Source organism: Triplophysa rosa, linkage group LG15 (assembly GCF_024868665.1).
Source record: "Triplophysa rosa linkage group LG15, Trosa_1v2, whole genome shotgun sequence".
In the NCBI taxonomy this organism is placed as follows: domain Eukaryota; kingdom Metazoa; phylum Chordata; class Actinopteri; order Cypriniformes; family Nemacheilidae; genus Triplophysa; species Triplophysa rosa.
Window position 1 is genome coordinate 17,661,323 of NC_079904.1, and position 22,060 is coordinate 17,683,382.

The 22,060-nt window shown below is 37.8% G+C and overlaps 1 protein-coding gene across 8 annotated transcripts in view; it reads left to right on the top strand.

Annotated features, from left to right (window-relative positions):
• dnm3a (dynamin 3a) overlaps positions 1–22,060 on the top strand; it is a 46,526-nt gene that overhangs the window by 14,619 nt on the left and 9,847 nt on the right. For 7 of the 8 annotated variants that reach the window (XM_057352870.1, XM_057352873.1, XM_057352871.1 and 4 more), the window contains 10 exons: positions 2,303–2,445; positions 2,656–2,791; positions 2,895–2,962; positions 3,114–3,252; positions 3,452–3,538; positions 3,646–3,716; positions 3,832–3,883; positions 7,598–7,627; positions 8,920–9,033; positions 14,608–14,717. In XM_057352870.1, coding sequence (XP_057208853.1) covers positions 2,303–2,445; positions 2,656–2,791; positions 2,895–2,962; positions 3,114–3,252; positions 3,452–3,538; positions 3,646–3,716; positions 3,832–3,883; positions 7,598–7,627; positions 8,920–9,033; positions 14,608–14,717 — 950 coding nt within the window. The remainder of the gene's footprint in view (positions 1–2,302; positions 2,446–2,655; positions 2,792–2,894; positions 2,963–3,113; positions 3,253–3,451; positions 3,539–3,645; positions 3,717–3,831; positions 3,884–7,597; positions 7,628–8,919; positions 9,034–14,607; positions 14,718–22,060) is intronic. The other variant, XM_057352874.1, reaches the window with a different exon arrangement.

Sequence of the window (22,060 nt, forward strand, 5' to 3'; positions counted from 1 at the left end):
TGGCTGCTGTCCGGCATCATGCGCCTTTTTGGGGGTACACAGGATTCGGGCTGGTTCCGAGCTCGGCGCACTCCCCTCATCGAGGGGGAGTGATCCGGGTACGACAGGAACTGGCGAGCTCGAGGCCCCCCCCCCGGGACAGCACGCCAAACAAGCATACCCTTGCTACTCCTGCTACCATCAGTATTACCTGCATAGGAGAACTAGTGAATTAACCCATGCAGCAGAGTCGGCGCCACGAGGGGGTACTAGGGGGCATGGCCCGGCCACTTCAGTCACTCAGTCACTGTGCCCCCTCACTTTTTAAAATGATAAAAGACGAAATCATTAAAAAAACATTTGGAGAATTAATTTGGTTTATATTTATTAAAAAAACAACAAGAACAGAGGGTAAAAAATAATTTATTTATTCGTTAACAGAATTTAAAGACATTGTCTTGTGCTGTACTTTCATGTGTTGTTAAAAACACAAGCTAAAGGGCTGCTTGCGTCCATCGGCAACGTTTCTGTATTCATGCATTGCTTAACAAGAAACGGGCATTACTATTATGCAGACGGTGACAAGTGGAGATACAGGCTGTCTATCAGAAAGCAAGAGCTCGCTCTTTAGTGTTGTTATATTGATGCGATCGTTTTGTTAAACATAAAGCTCTACTGGGGAACAGTCCCCTGTATACTTTTTCTGTCACTTTTTCTTTAAAGCCTGCTTTTGACATTTTTCTATTTTTTTTTCTATATACAGTATGCATCTAAATTAATAATCTTCATTTATTAACTTCCGCTGAATTTATGTAGGCTATGATCGGTGTATTTCCAGTTCTTTTTGTCAAAATGTCATACAACATTTGCTCTCCTCCAAATTTATATTAAAAAAATTAGCCTTTCAGTTTGTGTCTTTCATGTCTTTTAGTTCAGTTCAATTTATTAGCTTTGAAAAAGCTATGCGAAATATGAAATGCTGTCCTCGAAATGGACATTTAGAATTGTTAAACTTCAAAACGGCAGCACGCACTGGATGAAAAGCTTTGTATCTACAACTCGCAGGTATTGCGCACCCATAGGCAGGATTTAACTAGATTTTTTATTGTGTTATAGTTAAAAATGTCTGGCTCTCAATGAAAAAGGCAGTGCGCGGCTGACGTGTGCGGACATGGATTTCTTCTAAAAAAGCTAAAACTTAAAACTTGAGAAGAAAACTGGGGCATGGCGGAGTGCTGCTTCTTAACACCAGAAGAGCCGCACACTGAAACAGAACAGAGCGAGACCTCAGCCTGTGCCGTGTCTCAACCTCGAATTGTCCAACCTGTCAGATTTTCCTACCGCAGGGCAAAATTTTGGATATAATCTAAACCACATCGACAAAATAAACAGGTAGGATGATGCAAAATACCCTGTCAGATAGTCCTACCAGTTTAAAATGAACACATTAAATAAATTTACATCGTAAATACCCTGTCAGATTATCCTACAAGCATAAAAGAAACATGTATGATTAATTTACAGCGCAATACCCTATAATTGTACTACCAGTACTAAATAAATATGTAGGCGTAGAATGATTTAACAGCGAAAATACACAATCAGATTCCCGTAGCAGTATAAAATAAAGTAGGATGATTTTATAGCGCAAGAAAATGATGTAACATTGACCCATTCTAAACCCCTAAACCCTGGCCCCCCCACTAAACATAGCAGCCCCCTCACTTTGTGCACCCTGGCGCCGACTCTGCCATGCAGCACTGTGCACACAGCATTGTTCAGTTTTAAAATCTAAATCATAAAAGCTGTCCAATCACATTGCGACTCACATGTAAACTGTTCGATATCTTTAGGTTCGCTGTTAAAATGCCAGTCTGAACGCTAAGGGAACCAGGGCTAAATATTTGTTTTTCTTTTTTGGTCCAAATAACCAAAAGAACCGAACTACACATATGAACACACCCTTACTCACCCTCTTGTCATTTTTGTGTAGAATACAAAAGAAGATATTTTGAAGAATGTTGGGAACCGAACAATGGCGTTACCCATTCACTTCTATTGTATGGACACAAAACCAATGCTAGTCAGTAGGTACTGCTGTTGTTCAGTTACCAACATTCTTTAAAATATCTTTTTGTGTGTTCTGAAGAAGAAACAAAGTCATACAGGTTTGAAATGAAAAAAAAAGGGTGAATACATTTTTGGGTGAACTACCCCTAATACAACACATGTTACTGTATATGTGATTACAGATTAATGAGACTGCCACTTTATTTTTAGTTCTTCATTTCATTTACTCGTAAACCTATTTCTATTTCCATAGCAACTTACCAATCACATCCGTGAGACATTACCAGCATTGCGTAGTCGACTGCAGGGTCAGCTTCTCTCATTGGATAAAGAGGCAAAGGAGTACCAGTATATGAACTCGGATGACCCCTCACGCAAGACCAAGACCTTAATGCAGTGGGTTCACACACACTAAAGAAATTAAAAACATGTGGACAATACACGCAAACAAACTTGACTGTATTCATCGCTAGTCTGTCACCGCTTTGCTATGAGCAAGATCTTTGTTTACTGCATAAACACAAACAGGTCCACACTACAGATGAAGTGGAAAGATAAAGTGAAGAAGGCACACACACCAATGCATTGTGTAACTCTGTTGTCTAGGCTGATACAACACTTTGGGCTGGACTTTGAGAAGAGCATCGAAGGATCTGGTGATCAGGTGGAAACAGTGGAGCTTTCAGGAGGAGCCAAAATCAACCGGGTGTTTCACGAGCGTTTCCCTTTTGAACTGGTTAAGGTGATTTGTTGAAGTTGAATTGATCATTGTTAGTTACTGGAATTCCATTTAGTAAAAAAAGCTCATGCGCATTTCTTGTTCATGTTGCCCTGCACTATATCAGATGGAGTTCGACGAGAAAGAATTACGAAGGGAGATCAGTTATGCTATTAAAAACATCCACGGCATCAGGTGTGTGAAAGATTTGTTACAATTATTGTTCAGCTCTTTCATTTGTAAGTCGCTTTGGATAAAAACATCTGCTTAATGAATAAATATAAGTGTAAATGCACAGTGGTAGTATTCCAGAATTTATACAGTGTGCTGTTTCCTCTCCCTCTAGGACGGGCCTGTTTACACCTGATATGGCCTTTGAAGCCATAGTGAAGAAACAGATCGTGAAACTCAAAGGCCCGTGTCTCAAGTGTGTAGACATGGTGATCCAGGAGCTCATCAACACAGTACAACAGTGTACCAACAAGGTACAGCGTCGTTATGCTGTGTGAATGCAAGTACCGTATTGTAATGTGTCAAAGTCAAAGAGAGATTATAGGTGCTGCCCTTGAAAAAAAGTGGCCCTCTCAAAGACCCAAGCTACAGTGCATGTTATAATTTTAGATGTTAGACATATACACATTTCGTGTTTTTATTTGAACTTCGTTTTTATATTCATGTCCTTAGTTAGGGACCTTTCCTAGGCTACGAGAGGAGACGGAGAGGATAGTGACCACACACATTCGGGAACGAGAGAGTCAAACCAAAGACCAGGTGTACATACAGTAGAGATGGTTCAGTTGAATTAAACAGCATCAGTAGTTTGTGTATTCTGCACATTCTTGTTTTAATGTCATATTTTGTGTTTGTTTACTGAACAGGTTTTACTCTCACTAGAGATTCAGCTTTCTTACATCAACACAAACCACGAAGATTTCATCGGATTTGCGAAGTAAGTTTTAACAGTAATGTGAGATATATCAATATGACAATAATGCTGTGACCACACTTGTTACAATACAAACCATAACGTGAGCTTTCTCTTTCTTTACACATGTTCTCCTCAGTGCTCAACAGAAAACAAATCAAACGTGTATCAAGGCTTCAGCAGGAAACCAGGTGAGTCATTATATTTTATTTGCTGTATGATGGGATAATATGAACCTGGGGTAGACGTTCTGAGGTTTTCTTGGAGGGCAGTTTTATCCGCCCAAGTTCTTTTGTTCACCTGCCTAACATCAGATAACTTGTAACAAATATTTAAAACACGTTAACATATTAAGGCTTCTTTTTGTTGATGGCTTGGTTTGGGTTTGCTCCATAAGTATTGTGCTGTGAATTATTATCCTCATTTTTTATCTTTCTCTGACTGCTCCCCCCATGAGTTTGCCTCTGATGAGAGATCATTTAATACACACATAATCCTTCAGTGTGTATTTTAGAACTTTCAACCAAACCAACCAAGATAAAAATTGCAACATTTTATTTAAAGCAAATAGTAAAAAAGTATAAAATATGGCAAAGATACAAAAAATATTGAAATGAATTTAACTACTTATAAAGCATTATGAAAAAATGTTATTTAGTCAGGTTTTTGTGTCTTTTTCAACATATCTGATTTTCCCCCAAAAAATCCTAGCTAATAAGCAAATCTTACACACGAAACACAATACTTCATCCTTCGTCTACATGGATATATGACACATAGGGCATAAGTAAATTCAACTATATATTTGTGACTGCACACGTACAGTAGATTCCATAAAGCTCATCCATCTGGTGTGTGGAACTGTAGCTAAGTGTAATATAAATACATTCCTGGACATACATGCAGAGGTGGACGAAGTACACAACTTCCTTACTTGAGTGAAAGTACAGATACTACTGGTCAAATATTACTCCACTACAAGTAAAAGTTGCAAAGACAGATTCTTACTTAAGTAAAATACAGAAGTACGTGCTTTTAAAAGTACTCAAGTATTAAAAGTAAATTTCCTTTATGTCAGTTGTGCATTGTTTTATTGTCGTATACCTTATGCCTCTGAATCAACCTACTGAATACACGGAGTAGCTCACAGTATCAGTTGTATTAAAGGAGTTTTGAAGTAGTTCACTTCAAAATTTGCCCCCATTGACTTTCCATAGTCATTTTTATTCCTACTATGGAAAGTCAATGAGGGCAAATTTTGCAGTGAGCAACTCCTTTAAGAGCTTCATATGTTTAGAGCATGTTTCGTTTAGATATAATCCTGTATGATCATTTAGCCTAATTATCCTCATTAGCCCCCTATGTCGTGAATTAGCAATGAGGAAGAACCCAAGCGCAGGCAGCGGGAATGCAGGGGTTAACAAAAGACTTTTATTTACACAATAAACACAAAACAAAAACCCACAAGGGGGTGTAAACAAGACAAGATAAATAATATGGGTAAACAGGGACGAAAACTAACTAAACACTAAATTAGAAACATACACTTGACATAGACTAAACTTAACACTTACTGTGACAGGGGAACAATGGCAACAAGAGGTACAGGCAATACAGAGAACATTAAAACATTGAACGCATACAGAACGCAATCCACGAGCAACAAGACAATGAAACATGAGGACTATTTAATCAACGAGGGGCAGGTGTGGAACATAAGACACGGCAGGGAGGCAATACATGAAACGAGAGGGGCGGGGCCAATGACAAGACACGAGAAAGCACATGAGATGTAAAACGTAAACAACTCATGGCTTTCTCACATAAAACAAGGGATCCTGCCGTGATTCTGCTACAAGATCAAGAAAGACATGACAAGATGGGGCAGAATCACGACACCCTAGGCCTATATGTATTTATGAGCAGTGTTCTTTTATTTTGTATATTCCCTTTACCAGTTTTAGCAGCAATTTACCAGTAAGTAGTAAGGTTCTTGTAAATAGTAAAGTGTAGAAGCCATGTGTTTGTTGGATTTATTACCATTTGTATTACCATAATTTAACTACAAACATAAACTATAGCTAGTATAATGAAACTATGGTATTTTTAGTTGCTGTGGTTTTACTAAAGAATTCGAATGAGATTTTAAAAATTAAATTCCTCTTTGTAGTGTGTTTTGGGTTTTATTCCAATAGGATTTACCATCCCACCAATAGAATCCATCACATACAAGTAGACAACATGTATCCATAGTACAATTCCCATTATGACCATTAAATCCATTACATTTTCTGTTGTATTTTGGGCAGAGTTCTATTGTTTTTATTTCAACAGGAATACTTCAACTATAGTAACTTCAGTAAAAACATAAATCATTTTCCAAATCGCTTTAAATGATATAGCAGCAGATCAGAAGTTAACACGCACGCGTAGCTCAAGGTATATGTGATGCTTATTTACTGTTTAGCCGTTATGCCGATCATTTTCATGACAATGTTTCTACTATCTTTGACTGATCGTAACCTACAGATGATTACACCATACTTTAACATGTGCCTTTTTCGTCTATTATTGTTCTATTTGCCTTTTTAGAGTGCTATCAATGGTGTATCAGCACCACGTTTACATTAGTTTGGCGGGGAAGATCCCAGAGTTGCCAGATTTGCGTAAAAAATCTGCCAAATGGCCATTTCAAAGCTTGCCGGAAAACCGCGAGCATAGAAAAACGGAAATACTTGGCAACAGTAAAAGGTCCTGGCAGTTCGCAAGCCAGATAAATTGCGCACACAGGAAACCCCGCTGCATAGAAACCATTTTCTACTTTTGGACCTTTTTATAAATGTATTGGAGTAAAAAGTATGATATTTGTCTTTCAAATGTAGTGAAGTTAAAGTAAAAGTTCTCAGAAAAAATAATACTCAAGTAAAGTACAGATATTCAAAAAGTGTACTTAAGTACAGTACTCAGGTAAATTTACTTCGTTACTGTCCACCTCTGCATACATGTACTATGTCCTCCACATCTGAATTATCCTTTTTTTATCTATGGTACTTGCAACAACTATTAAATAATTTATTCAGTTTAAGTGTCATATGACACAGCTAAAACGAATATTATTGTTTGTTTTAGATGTAATGCAATGTGTATACACGATTTAAGGTTTAAAAACGCTATATTTTCCACATACCTTGCATGTTTGTATCTCCTCTTTGCCCCGCCTCTCTGAAACGCGCAGATTTTTTACAAAGCTCATCGCTCTGAAAAGCGAGGTGTGCTATGATTGGCCAGTTAACCAGTGTGTAGTGATTGGTCAAATACTGCAAGCGTGTGACGGAAATGTAACGCCTCTAACCATATTGCAATTGTACTGACAGGTACGCCCACCTTACTTGCGTATACATTTGGGCGGTCTTAGTCAACTCATACCATGAACTGACGTAGATTTGTGGGGGTGTGGTTACACGAGGCATTTCAGGCTGGTTTTAGATAGAATGCATCTTTTGTTCCGACACTTAAATTTTTGCAATTTTACGTGTCTAATACATCATGGGCAACTTACAGTATAACACACCAAAGACACAGAAAAACACATATTCACGCCATATGACCCCTTTAACCACAAGAATTAATATTACAGTACCCATAGCACTTATACTTGAAAAGAGAGATAATCTGAGATAACAGAGCAAAATGTTTCTTAAATATTCATTTCATGGGGTCTGCTCTGTTTACACAAATGGAGTAATACATTCATACAGCTTCAACTGGGATAGTATATGTATAGTTTTGTGATGAAGCATTTCGAGTTGTGTTCTTTTTCTATGTGAAAATGTGGTGAGATGTGCCAGGAGAGATGCCCACACACGCTAAATGGTTTTATTCTCTCCTCTCTGCTGATGTTTTAGGGTGCTGCCCCTCCACCACCCAGTCAAATTGTACGAGTCCAGTGTCTGTAAGCCTTACCTACTGTCTACCACCGTCACATGTTTTTGTGCTTATTTGTATGTATGTCAAAAGCCAGTTTGTCTTTGAATGCAACAAAATCACCTTTTCCTCTATATAGTTTTTCCACATTTTGTCTGGTGTCTGGCAGGGAATCAGAGATTCAAATAATTAAAAAGGAATTTTATTAGTTATCTAGGGTTACTTATAGAGCTTTAAAAAAAATTGATACAGTCCAAAGCAAGACTCATTTTACCTTTGAGCTCTTTTTCTGAATCCTGATTCACCCAGTGGTGTCTTTATATCTTTCAACTATAATCTTTAAAACAGTCTGTCTGAAATCCTGAAACCTTTTTCCAACAATAACCTGCTTTGTTTATTCTGCCGTACTTTCATCATTTTAATTTCTTTCACAGTACTTTCATTCGCTTTCTCTCTGTGAATGAACCTCGTTTCAGTTTGCAGCCCTGTAAATACATAAATAAACAGCTGTGTGTGAGCTAATGATAAAATCAAGTTGGAATTTGAAACTTCTCTCTGATCTCAGTCCATGGTTTGCGTGTGCATGTGTTTGTTTGGTTCATGATGAGGAATAAAAACTGTGCTGCAAATCTGAGGCAGGTTCAGTCACAAATCAAAGAAAATGTTTTTGTTTTGTTGTATTGCTCTTCATTGTGGTATGTATAATTGAAATTAATTTAAACGGTAGGTGATAAAAAGCACTCAAACGTATATGAAATGTATTGTCCATTAACCCATTTTTATTGGGTTATTGCTATTTGAGGTGACATGTTTTTTTTGTCTTTATTTAAGTTGTTTGGTGATGTCAGTATTTTCAGCGCAGCATTTTAATAGTGCAATTTCACAATTGTTGTTTGCAATATTGCTTAACTGAATGGATGACACAAAGGATAAAGCTCTGTTTTTACACTCAGGCGGTGGCAAGATCAAAGCCTTGATCAGCCAGAAAATGACTCATTTCCTGCGGGATGTTTTCCCTCTTTTCAGTTGCAATCCTGACACTCGGCTTCCTTTTTTTATTATCACCCCACCCTCATCCCCTGCCCAGTAGCTTTTATTTTATTTTTTCTATGTCCAGAACACTGGTTTCGTACATCCATCAGTCTCTCTCTTTTTCTGTTTTTCTGTATCTTGATTATCTAGATATAGATTTGACCTGCTCACCTTGGTTTTTTTATCTTTAAGGACTGGAGAATCTCAGCCATGCCTCTCATCTCTATGTACAATGACTTCAGACTTTTCACCTCTTTCTTTTGCCCCTCAGGTGATCCGTAAGGGCTGGTTAACCATCAACAACATCAGTCTGATCAAAGGAGGAGCCAGGGATTACTGGTTCGTGCTCACGGCCGAAAGCCTGTCCTGGTTTAAAGACGATGAGGCGAGTAGAAAGCATTTTAGAGATCTAAACATGCATTTTTTCAATACTTTAATAAGGTTATGATTATGGTGAAATGCTCAAAATACAGTTTCCATAGCTTTCCTGTAGGTTTGGGAAAGGGAAGGAACCCATTGGACGTGAGTTCCAGTTGGCGGTTCTTTGTGTCAGTCACATTGTGTGGCCTGTCAGGCGGGCTGCCATCTGTCTGCCTGTCTGTGCCTGCTGTACAGGTGCAGGAAGTTCTGCACAGCAAGTGTAGACAGGCAGACAGACAACGCTCTCAGCCAATGGCAGCACAGCCTGCTTTTCTGGACCCATAACACAGACAATATACAGTAGAGTACAGATATACTCACATGCCCTGTATACATGTATCTATTATTGCAATTTATATACACATAATAATATATACACATTTTCATGCCATTTATTAATTTTGCTTAGATAAATCAAGATCTGGTTTTTGAAAACAAAAAATCAAGGAAAAAACTATTTACATTGGTTTTTGCCCAAACAATAAGTTAGTATGCAGTGAGTGAGTAACATGGTACAGTAGCATTGATCCCATTACTATTGTTTAGGTCTGTAAGGAAATATCCTTCTTTAGACTTTCCCAGTCTGTAGTTTATGTTAGGTTGATCCCTATGGTTCTTTACTACTGTGCTTGTATATTACTTGCCCTCTTTTTCTTAGCATATCCCCACTCTCTCTCCCCCTCTCTCTGTCCATTGGGAATAAAGGCATTTGGACTGGATCACCCTGACATAGCTGGATTCCCCCCAAGTCAAACTAACACACAAACACACACACACACATGGATATGGTTATACACAGAACCTTAAAGCTTAAACATGCACAGACCCAGACACACACTCAGCGCTCTCAGTCGACTGCCAAATGCTTGCAACTGTATAAGCAAACACTCATTTTTATGAATATTGAAATTTAAAGGCTAAGTAACTTCAAATGGAAATTTACATGAAAACAAGTCACCTTTTCTGAAGGCCATGCACGTTTGGAAGCACAACATTTGAAAAGTGCAAATATTAAGTGAATTAGGTAAATCTATATTTACACAACTACTATTTTTATTTCAATAAAAATACATATTTGGATGCCTTGTTTTAACATGGAACATATGATTTTACAGGAGTTTTAAATGTTAGTTAAGTTAAAGAAGTTGGCCTTAGAATGCCTGTTCTGCTAAATCCATTCTTGCAGGGATTTTTTTCTAAATGGACACAACCTCATAATTCTGCCTGAACTGATGCCCGAACTGATGCCCGAATACCACAACAAAAATGTACTATATGCTATTCTTAACTTGCATAAGTACATATTTCTCTCCCATGCTATTTTTTTATGTCAAAATCTCATCTTTTTTATATCTCACCATATTTTTTCTCTAACTTAATTCTCTCTTCATTTTATTTTGACTCTGCGGTTGGCAGTCTCACTGGGGCCATACACATTCCTGGGTGGAAAATTGTAAGACTTTGTCCAAACACCATCCAGCCTTCTAGAGCCTGCCGAGAGAGGAAGAGAGAGATACAGCCCCTCACCCCTTGTAGCAGATCACATTGCAATTCTCACCATCTGCGTGCGCATGCACACGCAGATATTTATGCGTTTAAAAGGTTGGCATCTTTACCCTTACAAATTTTGGTCAGGCTTTAGTACAGAGTGCCATCAGATGTTCTCTTCTTTTCTGTAAATCGATCCCAGTACTGATGGCAGTCATGGGCTGGGACTGCTGGTTTGGTTTAATCAGCGCCCAACACTAAACAGACACGCATTCCTGCAGTCTTTCTCTCTCTTGCTTTCTGAGCTGAACTGCGTGAGGGAAAACAGATGACTCGTGCAGCCCTCCACTTCTATTTGCTTTCTGCATAATCACTTTCTTTTCGCCTCCTCCATGCCATGTTTGCATGTATGTATGCAGCTATGCAATTATGCCACAATATGTGTGTAAATTAGAACTTTCTGAGAGGCCTTCTAAACATCTGAAGGCGCAAGTAAAGGTTCAGCATAACAAAACTTGACTGACGCCATGAAGTTCTCAGGGATCTGTAAACCGCGGCCCGAGTATGTAATTATTACTTATTACAATGTTATTTACATGCTAGAAGTTAGCTAAACATTATGACGTTATTAAAATAATAATTAGCTACATTTTATGACGTTAGTAATATACGAGTTAGCTACACGTTATGAGGTTATAAAAATAAGAGTTATCTACACGTTATGATGTTATAAAAATACAAATTAGCTACATGTTGTGACATTATTCAAATAAGAGTTAGCTACATGTTATTATGACCTTATAAAAATGAGAGTTAGCTACTCGTAATGACATTATTAAAATGAGAGTTAGCTACACGTTATGACGTTATTAAAATGAGAGTTAGCCACACATTTGTATGACATTATTAAAATAAGACTTAGCCACATGTTATAACGTTATTAAAATAATAGTTAGCTTCACGTTATTATGACTTTTTGAAAATAAGAATAAGCTACGCATAAAACATTATTAAGATAAGATCGCTAAACGCTGACTGCTAAACGTTTTAAAGCGGATTTGCCATGCATGCAATCTTTTGTGTCCAAACCTGAATAGTCACCTGAATCCAAGTTCCCCATCACAGAGGAACCTCTTTTCCTGTCATTACCGCCAACAGCACTGACCTCTCAGACCACGGACACATGCAATAACAGAAAAAAGTTACAATGCTTTCATGTAGACAACAAACCAACACAGCAAAGCGTATGCGAGTTTTTGCTCGCGTTCAAGAGTTGCACAGTCCATGCACAATCTAACCAATGTGCAGACTACTGTACACCAGTAATATCCTGAACAGGTAGTCTGAACACTGGGACGACGGAGCAGGAGATAGTTCCAACCCTCTTTCTCAATCGCTCTCTCTCTCGTTTTACTCCTTTGTTTTAACTTTATCTATTTTTGTTACTCAACCCCGCTGACCCGACCTTCACAGGAGGCGGCAGAAGATGTCAAATAAACAGAACTGAAATAGTCTCCATTGCTTCTCTCTCATTCTCAGCGGGATGAATGGAAGGTCGGAAGACCGACTCCAGATGTCCGTTTACCCATTCACGACTTTCTTGCCGAGTTCCATCCCCGGGCAGCCCCAGTTCAGCCGCTGGCGTTTTTTTCCTGGGTCGGCGTGCAGTATCCAGCCTTGACGTGGCACATACGCTTCCACAGCCGGCTATCTGGCAGGACGTTTATGGAAGGCATAGCAAAAAAGAGGGAAAGTCAGAGAAAGAAGAAGAGGGAGAGAAAGAAAAGGGAGGGACCCCACTGGCCATATAAGGGTTGATGGGACCCTTGGGGAATAAACTTTAGAGTGGTCCGTTGTTTCTCAATTCCTCTGTTTCTTTCAGGCTTTCGCTTCCACTCGCTCCTATCCATTCGTCTTTCTTCGTACTCTCTCGGTACTCCCAGCCATCCTCTGGACTTCCCTTCACCATCTCTCTCTCGCTCGCTCGTCCGCTCGCTCTCCCTCACTAAAGCGGTACCAGATGTTGTATTCTTAACGCCAGCCTGTCATTTCTAACTTTTTTTAACCTCTAAAATCTCAGGCAGGAAGTGGGCCCCTCTGGAATGAAAAAAGAGAAGATTTTCGAGGGGAGCAGAAAAGGAGGGGTGCAGAAAGTCAAGGAGGACAAGAGAGCAAAGGAGATACAGTGGGATAGTTTATAGGAATAGTTCACCCAAAAATGTTATTTCTGTCATTATAAACTCAAACTTAAGAAACGGAATGCTGTTGTTGTTTTTTCTGTGGAACACAAAAGTCTTTTTTGGCGAATTTGCATGCTTTTAGTTAAAGTGATCAAGGGCTGCCAATGAAATGAAAATGAAATAAAAAAAAACTTGTGCACTGTATATTTTCCCCCATCTCTGAAGCTCACATCTAGTCTGCGTTTACATAAAAATGGTGCATTAACATTATTGATACACGTGCGGAAATGGTTCTCGCATGTTCAATGATCACGCTCAACCTTATGTGTGAATATGACTTCAGTTGCGGTTGCAGTTCTTCCCCCATAACTGTAGTGTGGTTAAACACGAGGTATTTTTTGTTGTTTAACACTTTAGATTAGGGTCCAAGTCTATAGTTTCTTATTAGTATGCTTATTGGCTGTTTATTAGTGCGTATAAAGTACATTTTAATTCTGCATGACCTTATTCCACATCCCTTAATCCTACCCAACCCTAACAACTACCTTATAAGCAGTTTAAAAAATAGTTAGTAGTCAGTTAATAGTGGACCGACCTAATCTAAAGTTGACCTTATGTTGTTTCTATCTGCTATTTAGATCTTAACACAACCCTGATCACTATAAACTGTCGTTGTATGGAAAGAATTGTGTAACAATTCCTCAAAAAAATCTCTTTGTGTTCCAAAGGAAAAAGTAACAGCATACTGGTTTGGAAATGAGGGTGAGTAAATTATGATAGAATTTTTTTTTAGGTGAATTGGTCCTTCAGAAAGTAAGAAAGTATTAGTGTTGTAAGATGGCCTTGCCGATTTCAGATTTTCAGAATTCACAGACTTTCCAAGTAATGCTGCACACCGCAGTGACTCCATCAAACTCAATCACCGATAGCGCCATCAGACGGCTCTCTCCTGCCCTTCTGTTTTTCATTTCTATTCTTTCAATACTCACACTTCACACTTTCATCCCCTCTTCCTCTCTTTCTCTCCTACATCTCCTTTATGTTATTTGCGATGTAATCCAAGCCGTTTCCTGAGATCCCCGGCCCCTCCTGTTCAGACAGGGAGGAGGAGAGAGTGGAGCTTTTTTTTTTTTTTTTAAGTGTTTTAGAGCCTTGGTCTGAATAATGACTTCCACATGTGGGCTTTCTGTCTATCTCTCAATTCTTTGTGCATTTTTTTGTACTCCTTGTTTTTCAGTTCTAGCTTAGACAGTGAAAACGTGTGGCGTTTTTTGTGTGCGCCTTTTTTTGTCCTGTTGTCTGCGACTGTCCTAAAGATACTAAGACTATCTTTAGGACACTGTTATCCACTGTTTTTTAGTTTTGTTTCGCTGCTGTCTTTTGTTTTCAGTCACCTTCCACAGTTCACACCATTTTGTTACATATAGGGTTTACCCCCCAAAATGTCATTCTGGTTTCAATTAATCTTTTAATTTACTATTATTACACGTATGTTGTTCCAAGTCTTTGTGCTTTTCTTTCTTCCGTACATCACAAAAAATGGAAGAATGTTCTTTTGCTCTTTTGAAAGGGAATGTTGACTATGGAGCCCCCAAAAACCACAATAAAAGGACCAGTCCATACATTCAGTCTGTTCATCAAACAGAAGTTGTATGGCGTCATAAGACCTGGAATATATATTTATAGTGCGTTTTTTGTTATTTTGGAGCATGACAATTACCATTTACTTCATAATCAACGTTACTGTTCTGCTAAATATACCTCGACAGCAAGCATTTAGGCACATTGAAATTAATGCTTAGATACAAAAAAATTTATTTGTATGTAGCCCTCTTGGTTTTGGGATATTAACTGTCTATTTCATTGTCTAGGAGAAGGAGAAGAAATACATGCTTCTTCTGGACAACCTGAAAGTGCGAGACATAGAAAAAAGCTTCATGTCCAGCAAACATGTGTTTGCCATCTTTAACACAGAGCAGAGGTCAGTCACACACCTGCACACACACGGAAATGTGTTATTCCCATCATTGCATTCACACAAAAACACCCAGGGAAGTTACAACCTCATATTTTACTATCGCTGTTACTATTTCGTATTGTTGGGATTCCTGTTTTGATCAATCCCCTAACCCAAAACAATGAACCTTTGGCATGTTATTGTCCTGCACTCTTGCTACAAACATGAATGATACCTCAAATTGGTGAGGCATGTCGAGTGCAGGGCCACTAGTTACAAGTCTCATTTTTTATTCTAGTAAAGTTTGATTGTCTCTTTCTTTCTTTCTTTCTTTCTCCCACAAATATATTCCATTCTACAATGTCTGGACTATTAATCAGCTACTTCGATCTCTCCTCTCTTAATTTATTTCTCTGTGCCACAACCAGGCTTTTTCTGCTCTGTTTTTCTTTTGTGGTGGAATTTGTACTCCTGGCTGCTTTCTTAAGGGGAATTTCTTGCTTGGTCACACCATGTCCTAACCAGGCATGCTAAGTTATCTCATCCATGTAAATTTAAGACTTCTTTTTAACCAAAAACTGACATTATGTCAGTCATTTGGTTTCTATTTTTGTTGCATTATGCTGGATAACTGTACTATAAAATATCCAAAATGTCCAAAACCTTGCACCACGCAATTGTACGGCATGTTAAACGTTAAGTGTGTTATTTCTTGGCTCTAAAAATCTTTTTAGGGGTTAAATTGGGCTGGAATTGTAGAACAGCATTTCACCACCTTCTTAAATGGCAGTTCGTTTATCCATTTCATTTCATATTTGTATGCTTGCTCAAAAATATAAAGTTTTTTATAAATAAGTTTTATCAATCCCTCTACAGTGCCAAGTTCCCATCCAATAACATGTAGTGAGTTTGTCTAAAATTTTGTGTTTTTATATGTCTGCCTTTAAAGTCCCAGTGAAATTAAACATTACAATACCAATTTTTTTATTAAATATTGCAGCGTTTATTGTTAATAGTTTATCAATATGGGTACAAAATCTTGTGCCCTCATAATATTTAGTTAAAATCTGAAAATGCACTTCCATCCTGTACTGACTATCCATCTAGATGAGGTATGTTAGACGGCTTGAGCGGAGCATCCATTAACTCCTCCCCTTCAACTGTCAGTCTGCTGCCAGTTTCATGTCAAAATACAACGGCTGTTTTATACATCCAATCAAATCACAGAGAAAGAGGAAGGCCATGCCCACACTCGGAAATCCGTCAAAATATGGAAGTAAAAACGATCGCAACTTCCAGTTCACGGGGACTTTAAACACTTTGTCTTGAAAAGGTTTTTATCTAAAGGTGTGTGTCTGAAAGTAGTTTCATAGACAAAAATATAATTTAGCAAATATAAACCTTTTCATTATGAACTAATATACATTTTTTAAATAAAAATATCTTTGATGACTTTTACTAAATAATGAAAAGGAGCAGCCAGTAAGAGCACAGAATGTATGGGAATGTTGTTTAAAAAAACATCTTAGGTTAAAACCCCAAGAAGTGGCATGATAAAATGCCAAGTTAACATTTCTGCAAATTTTAAGCAAAAGATGACTACATTGAAGATGCTAATATATTTATATAGTTTTATTTTATTGTATAGATTTTTTAGTCGCAACATAATCCTAATAGTTAACTTTGCGGTATTCCACAGTTTTGTTAAATTATGGAAAAATATGAATAAGTGAGTAAGTGTTCAAAAACTTTTGACCTGTGTATGTACAGTACTACCGCAAGGTTTAGATTGCTTGGTGTTTGGGGGGCTAGGGGTGTGTGGGGGTTTCCAGGTCACAATATCTATAGAGTTTCAATTACGGTTTCCTAAAAAGTGTAAAACAAGTGTTAAGCACTCTATGCTCCTTTCAAAACATGGGTCTGTTTGTTCATCCCAACCAGCCTGACTCAACCAGCAATTGATGCGGGACTATCAATCTGTCCGCCCAATGGCACTGCTGTTTGGAAGCGGTCATTTTTTGCAGCATATTTAAGTATGTGCACTGCATGGGACTCAAACCGATGGCTTTGTTGTTATTACCACCATACTCTACCAGCTAATCTTCACCTGTTGGCTGTGATTCAGTGTGGATATACATGTTGCTCAAATTTGACGCAGACTCCTTTTATATTTTTAAGCATAAACTCACTGCCCCTCCACAATAATACTTTACACAGTCTAAGACGGGAACAGGGGGCGCAGTAGGACACAATTTGACACATTCCTGGCCAATCTGTGCTTCGGCGTCCCTCTTTCTCTCTTTCTCTCTCTCTCTCTCTCTCTCTCTATCCATCCTTCTCTTGCTCTCTCTGTGTTTCTCTGACATTCTTTCCTAACAAGCGTGTTTCATTTCTGAATGCGGGTGTGTCTGGGATTTATTAGCTGCTTAATGGAGAGATGTTGGTACGCTGTGGTAAATGCACACACACTCACACACACACACACACACACACAGGCTTTGGTTGACTATCCCCGTGGGGACAGTCCATAGGCGTAATGTTTTTATACTGTACAAACTGTATATTCTATCCCCTATCCCTAACCCTATCCCTAAACCTAAAGATCATAGAACACTTTTTGCATTTTTAGATTTGTAAAAAATATTGTTCTGTACAATTTATAAGCTTTTGTGCCCATGAGGACCTCAATTTTGGTCCCCACAGTGACACGAGTCCCCATGTGTTGGTGTGTATTCAGGTTTAGGTCCCCACCGGGATATACAAACATGAACACACACACACACACACACACACACACACACACACACACACATGTCTGGTTTATTATCTCCGTGGGGACAGTCCATAGACGTAATGATTTTTATACTGTAAAACTATATATTTTATCCCCTAACCTGTCCCCAAACCTAAAGATCATAGAAAACTTTTTGCATTTTTAGATTTTTTAAAAATATTGTTCTGTACGATTTGTAAGGTTTTATGACACGAGTCCCCATGTGTCGGTTTGCATTCAGGTTTAGGTCCCCAACGGGATATAAAAACAAGACCACACACACAAGGCTTTGACACAGAGAGAGGCATGGCAGACTATTGTAAACACACCCTAGGCTGTACCACAATCAATCAGGTACCCTCACGTAGCACACACACACATACACACACATTCATCATTCTAGGCACTCTGTATAAAGATACTGAAGTTCTCATAAACTCTACTCTCATTCCCACTCTCAAGCTGAAACATACCACCCAGCAGAAAAATCCCCTTTCCGTCTCTCTCTCTCTCTCTCTCTCTCTCTCTCTCTCTCTCTCTCACACACACACACACACACACACACACACACTCAAATGATCTAATGTTTCACACTGTGCCCTTCACACCCACCATCTCACAAGTGTCAATGTGAGCGGTGATGTCAGATGGCAGAAGTCATTTTGACACAGTGGTGACACCAGTCTGGCATAGGACAGGGGAGAAAAAAACACAGATGTGCCCATGACAAATGCAGAAAGACCATCATGCACTTTTTAGCTACACACGTGTTTGCATCTGTGTGTATTGCATTCGGTTTCATACGTGAAGGCAGTTCTGGTTTCATTCAGGACTTTGATTAAAGGAATGCTGTGTGTTGCGTACAAATGAAGCTCTATCAAGAGCATCTGTAGCGTGTTGTTGATTACCACAGCAAGTCATTTTGACTTCTCTCAATTTGTAAAAACAAACAAAAAATTACATTTACAGTAATCTTCTTAAATGAAAGTCTATACAAATTATGTCATTATTTATATACCGACATGTTGTTCAAAGCATGTGTTTGACTCTTTCTTCAGTGGAACACAAAATAAGATATTTTGAGAAATGTCTCAGTGGTTTTGTGTCCATACATTGGAAGTCAATGAGGTCCAGTGTTGTTTGGTCACCAAGATTCTTTAAAATGTCTTTTGTGCTCTACAGAAGAAAGTCACACGTGTTGAGAATGACACGAGGGAGTAAACAAAATAATACTGGCCAGTATTATATGTAATTTACTTGTTTTTTATTTTGCTTGGTAGAAATCATCTACTCTACAGGGACTCTGTTGTTATTGATTCTTTGCGAAATCTTCCAAAAGTTAAGTTTGGGCCACAAAAGTGTTACCGTTGAAGCCATCTGTAGCCATATTAACTAGTTATGTGTTATTAGTTGACTAATTCAATAATCACTGAATTAACTAATTGTGTTAGTGTTAATAATAATATGTGCTAAAGTCTATTGGATTCTCTGAATCATACATAGCTATACTATTGTAACAGTATTAACATTTCTTCTGGTATAGACGGTTTAAAGCAACAACATAAACAAACGTTACACGGTATACAATCGCAAATAATAGAATGCCTGTAGATTATTTCTGATAACAAGCAAAAGAAACCGAGAAGAACCGTTACTTGGCTAAACTTGCCTCTCCAATATTTTGAATTTAGACTTCGACACCAAGCTCGCTCAACCGCGAGATGTCAATTACCATACGGTTTCTTTAAATGCGACAAAGATTCACGACGCATTCAACAAATTGTTTATTTGATCAAATTAACATACAACAAAATTCAACAAATCATTTTTTTCATGCAATTATTATTCAATAAAATAAGAAAATAAATTAATACATAAATTAAATATTAATAGTTCAATTATTAGACACTAGCCAGACCGATAAACAAACACAGCCCTGAAACCCATAATGCTTTGCCACACAGACTTTCCTTGTAAGTGGGCAATTCCAGCATTACGGATGTGACATTTTGGTTATGGATGTGACATATAAACGCTCAGAGAATGAATTTGTTACCTATATTCAACCATCTGTTTAGATTTTACTAAACCCTTGTTGATAGTCTAAACATCAGAAAAATATCAGTCTATGAACAAGTTTTCTATTTTAAAAAGAAATAAACATGCGTTATGGATGTGACAAAAAAGGACACCGTTTTGGGGGGACAACATAATTTGTAGGATTTCTGTGAATTAAAGTCTGCAAACCAGAAGCAATAATACCCAACAAATGGAGAAGGAATGACTCTTTATACAAGAATTTTGGTGTCCATTTATTAGGAATATGCACCGTTATGGATGTAACAATTCTGAAAATGGCACTTACCTGACTGACTACAGAAAATCATTCACTAAAAATATACAATTGCTTTAAAAACTTTGAGACCTCACATGGGTATTTAAACAACCCAATGATAACATCTGTATGGTCAAAACCTTTGGTGAAAAAAATTTCATGGTAAGGTTGACATTTGCATGTAATTGCCCAGGGGAACTATAATGGATGAGTGTAATTTATTTTCTTCAAGGGATACTTCACCCAAAAATAAAAATTCTGTCATCTTTTACTCACCTTCGAGTGAATCTGTATAAAATCTGTCTGTATAAGACAGATTTTGCCCCCCATTGACTACCATAGTAGGAAAAATACAATGGTAGTCAAAAGTCCCCCAGAACTACATTTTCCAAAATATCTTCTTTTGTGTTCAACAGAACAAAAAAAATGATAAAGTAATTTTTTCCTACTATGGAATTCAGTGGGGGACAAGATCTGTTTGGTTATATGCATTCTTCCAAATATCTTTCTCTGTGTTCATCAGAACAAAGAAATTTGGAACAACTCGAAGGTGAGTAAATGATGACAGAATTTTCATTTTTGGGTGAAGTATCCCTTTCAGTAGTTAACAGCATGTCACTGATGCTGTTGCAAGAGCTTAACTTAAAATTGCTTTCACATCAAGTCTATAACACATCTATAGGACATCTTTGAGTTTGCCAAAAAAGGGCTAAATATTATTTTTGGATAATCAGATATTGTTTTGTTGACTTTAGACAAATTATCGTTTTTAACAGGTCAACTTTTTTGGGATGGCAGAGCTGTACCTTGTGGTTTTTGAATAGCAAGTAAAGTTTAGTATGACCACTGTGGTTACCTATAACTATTATGAGCTACTGATGAATTATAAATCAGTTAACCACAAAACAGTATTCCACACATCGCACTTTATTAGGAGGGTTGCAAAGCAAATAATGTTTGGGCCACTTGGGTCAGTGACATAAACAGACACATACTTGAATATCACATTCAGACAGCGTTGTGCTAACAGCATGTTTTGAAAATGAAGCAGGGGATTTTAAAAAAAAAGATTTCTCAATTACAGCAATAGCCTATTAGAAGCACTGAGTCATAACCGTGCTTTTATAAACAGTGTTTTGTAGCCGAGCTTTATGAGTTTAGAGCGTGTGAGAATGCAAATAGTTTGGTGTGTGGTTTTGTTTTAGTGTGTGAGTTAAGTTATGTGTCCGACTTGACCTCCGTCTCAGGTCACGTTTTTTGTAGCCTCGTTCTTATCACCCGCAGACTAAATCAAATACATGTTGTACATTATACTTTAAGCTTCTTACCCCACAGGCACAACAAAGAAACAATAGCCACAAAAAAAGAAAGAGAGAGAAAATAGGGAAAACAAAAGAAGGAGAGGAACAACGGAATAATTAGGGGGAATGTGGAACAGATGGAGAGAGACCGACTCCAGATTCCTGCCTCACTCTCTAAGCTGGGCTGGCACGAACGAGGGAAAAGAGAGAGAGACTGCACTTACAAGAAAGTACCGAAAAGTACGGTTCATTTTTTGGACATGGTACTGTACTATGGTTTTCTAGGAGTATATCATAGAACTATTCTATACAGAAAGATGCAGGTCAAAAGGTGGAAACGAGAAAAATGGATGACGCAAAGCGCTTGTAAAATGAATTAAAATGTAAGGAACTTATATAAGCAATACAATGAACCCCAAAAGTGTTTGAATAGCTACAAGCAATACTTTTTGTTGTTGTTGTTGTTGTTGTTGTTGTTAAAAATGACAGGTTTTTGAGCAAAAACATGAAAAGTCATATTTCAAAACTGTCTCCTTACTTTACACAGATTTGCAATGGTGGTTCTTAATATTGATTAATAAATTGAGCGTTTGGGTGAGATTGGCCAGTGACATCATTTCATCCGGCAGTTTTGTGTTTCAAACAGAGAGGCAAAAGTTATGGATTGCAGCTTTAAAAAATGTACACCTATCTTTGCATTACAGTTTGTAAAAAGTGGTATTTATTTGTCATAAATATGGCACCGGGCAAAAATGCTTATATATGTTGATATGAATAAATATCAATAAATACATTCTGATTGTTAAACTAAAAGGGTCATTTACTCACCCTTGAGTTGTTTCAAGTCTGTATAAACGTCTTTGTTCTGATGAACACAGAGAAAGATATTTGGAAGAATGTTTGTAACCAAACAGTTCTTGTCCACCATTGACTCCCATAGTAGGAAAAATGACAATGG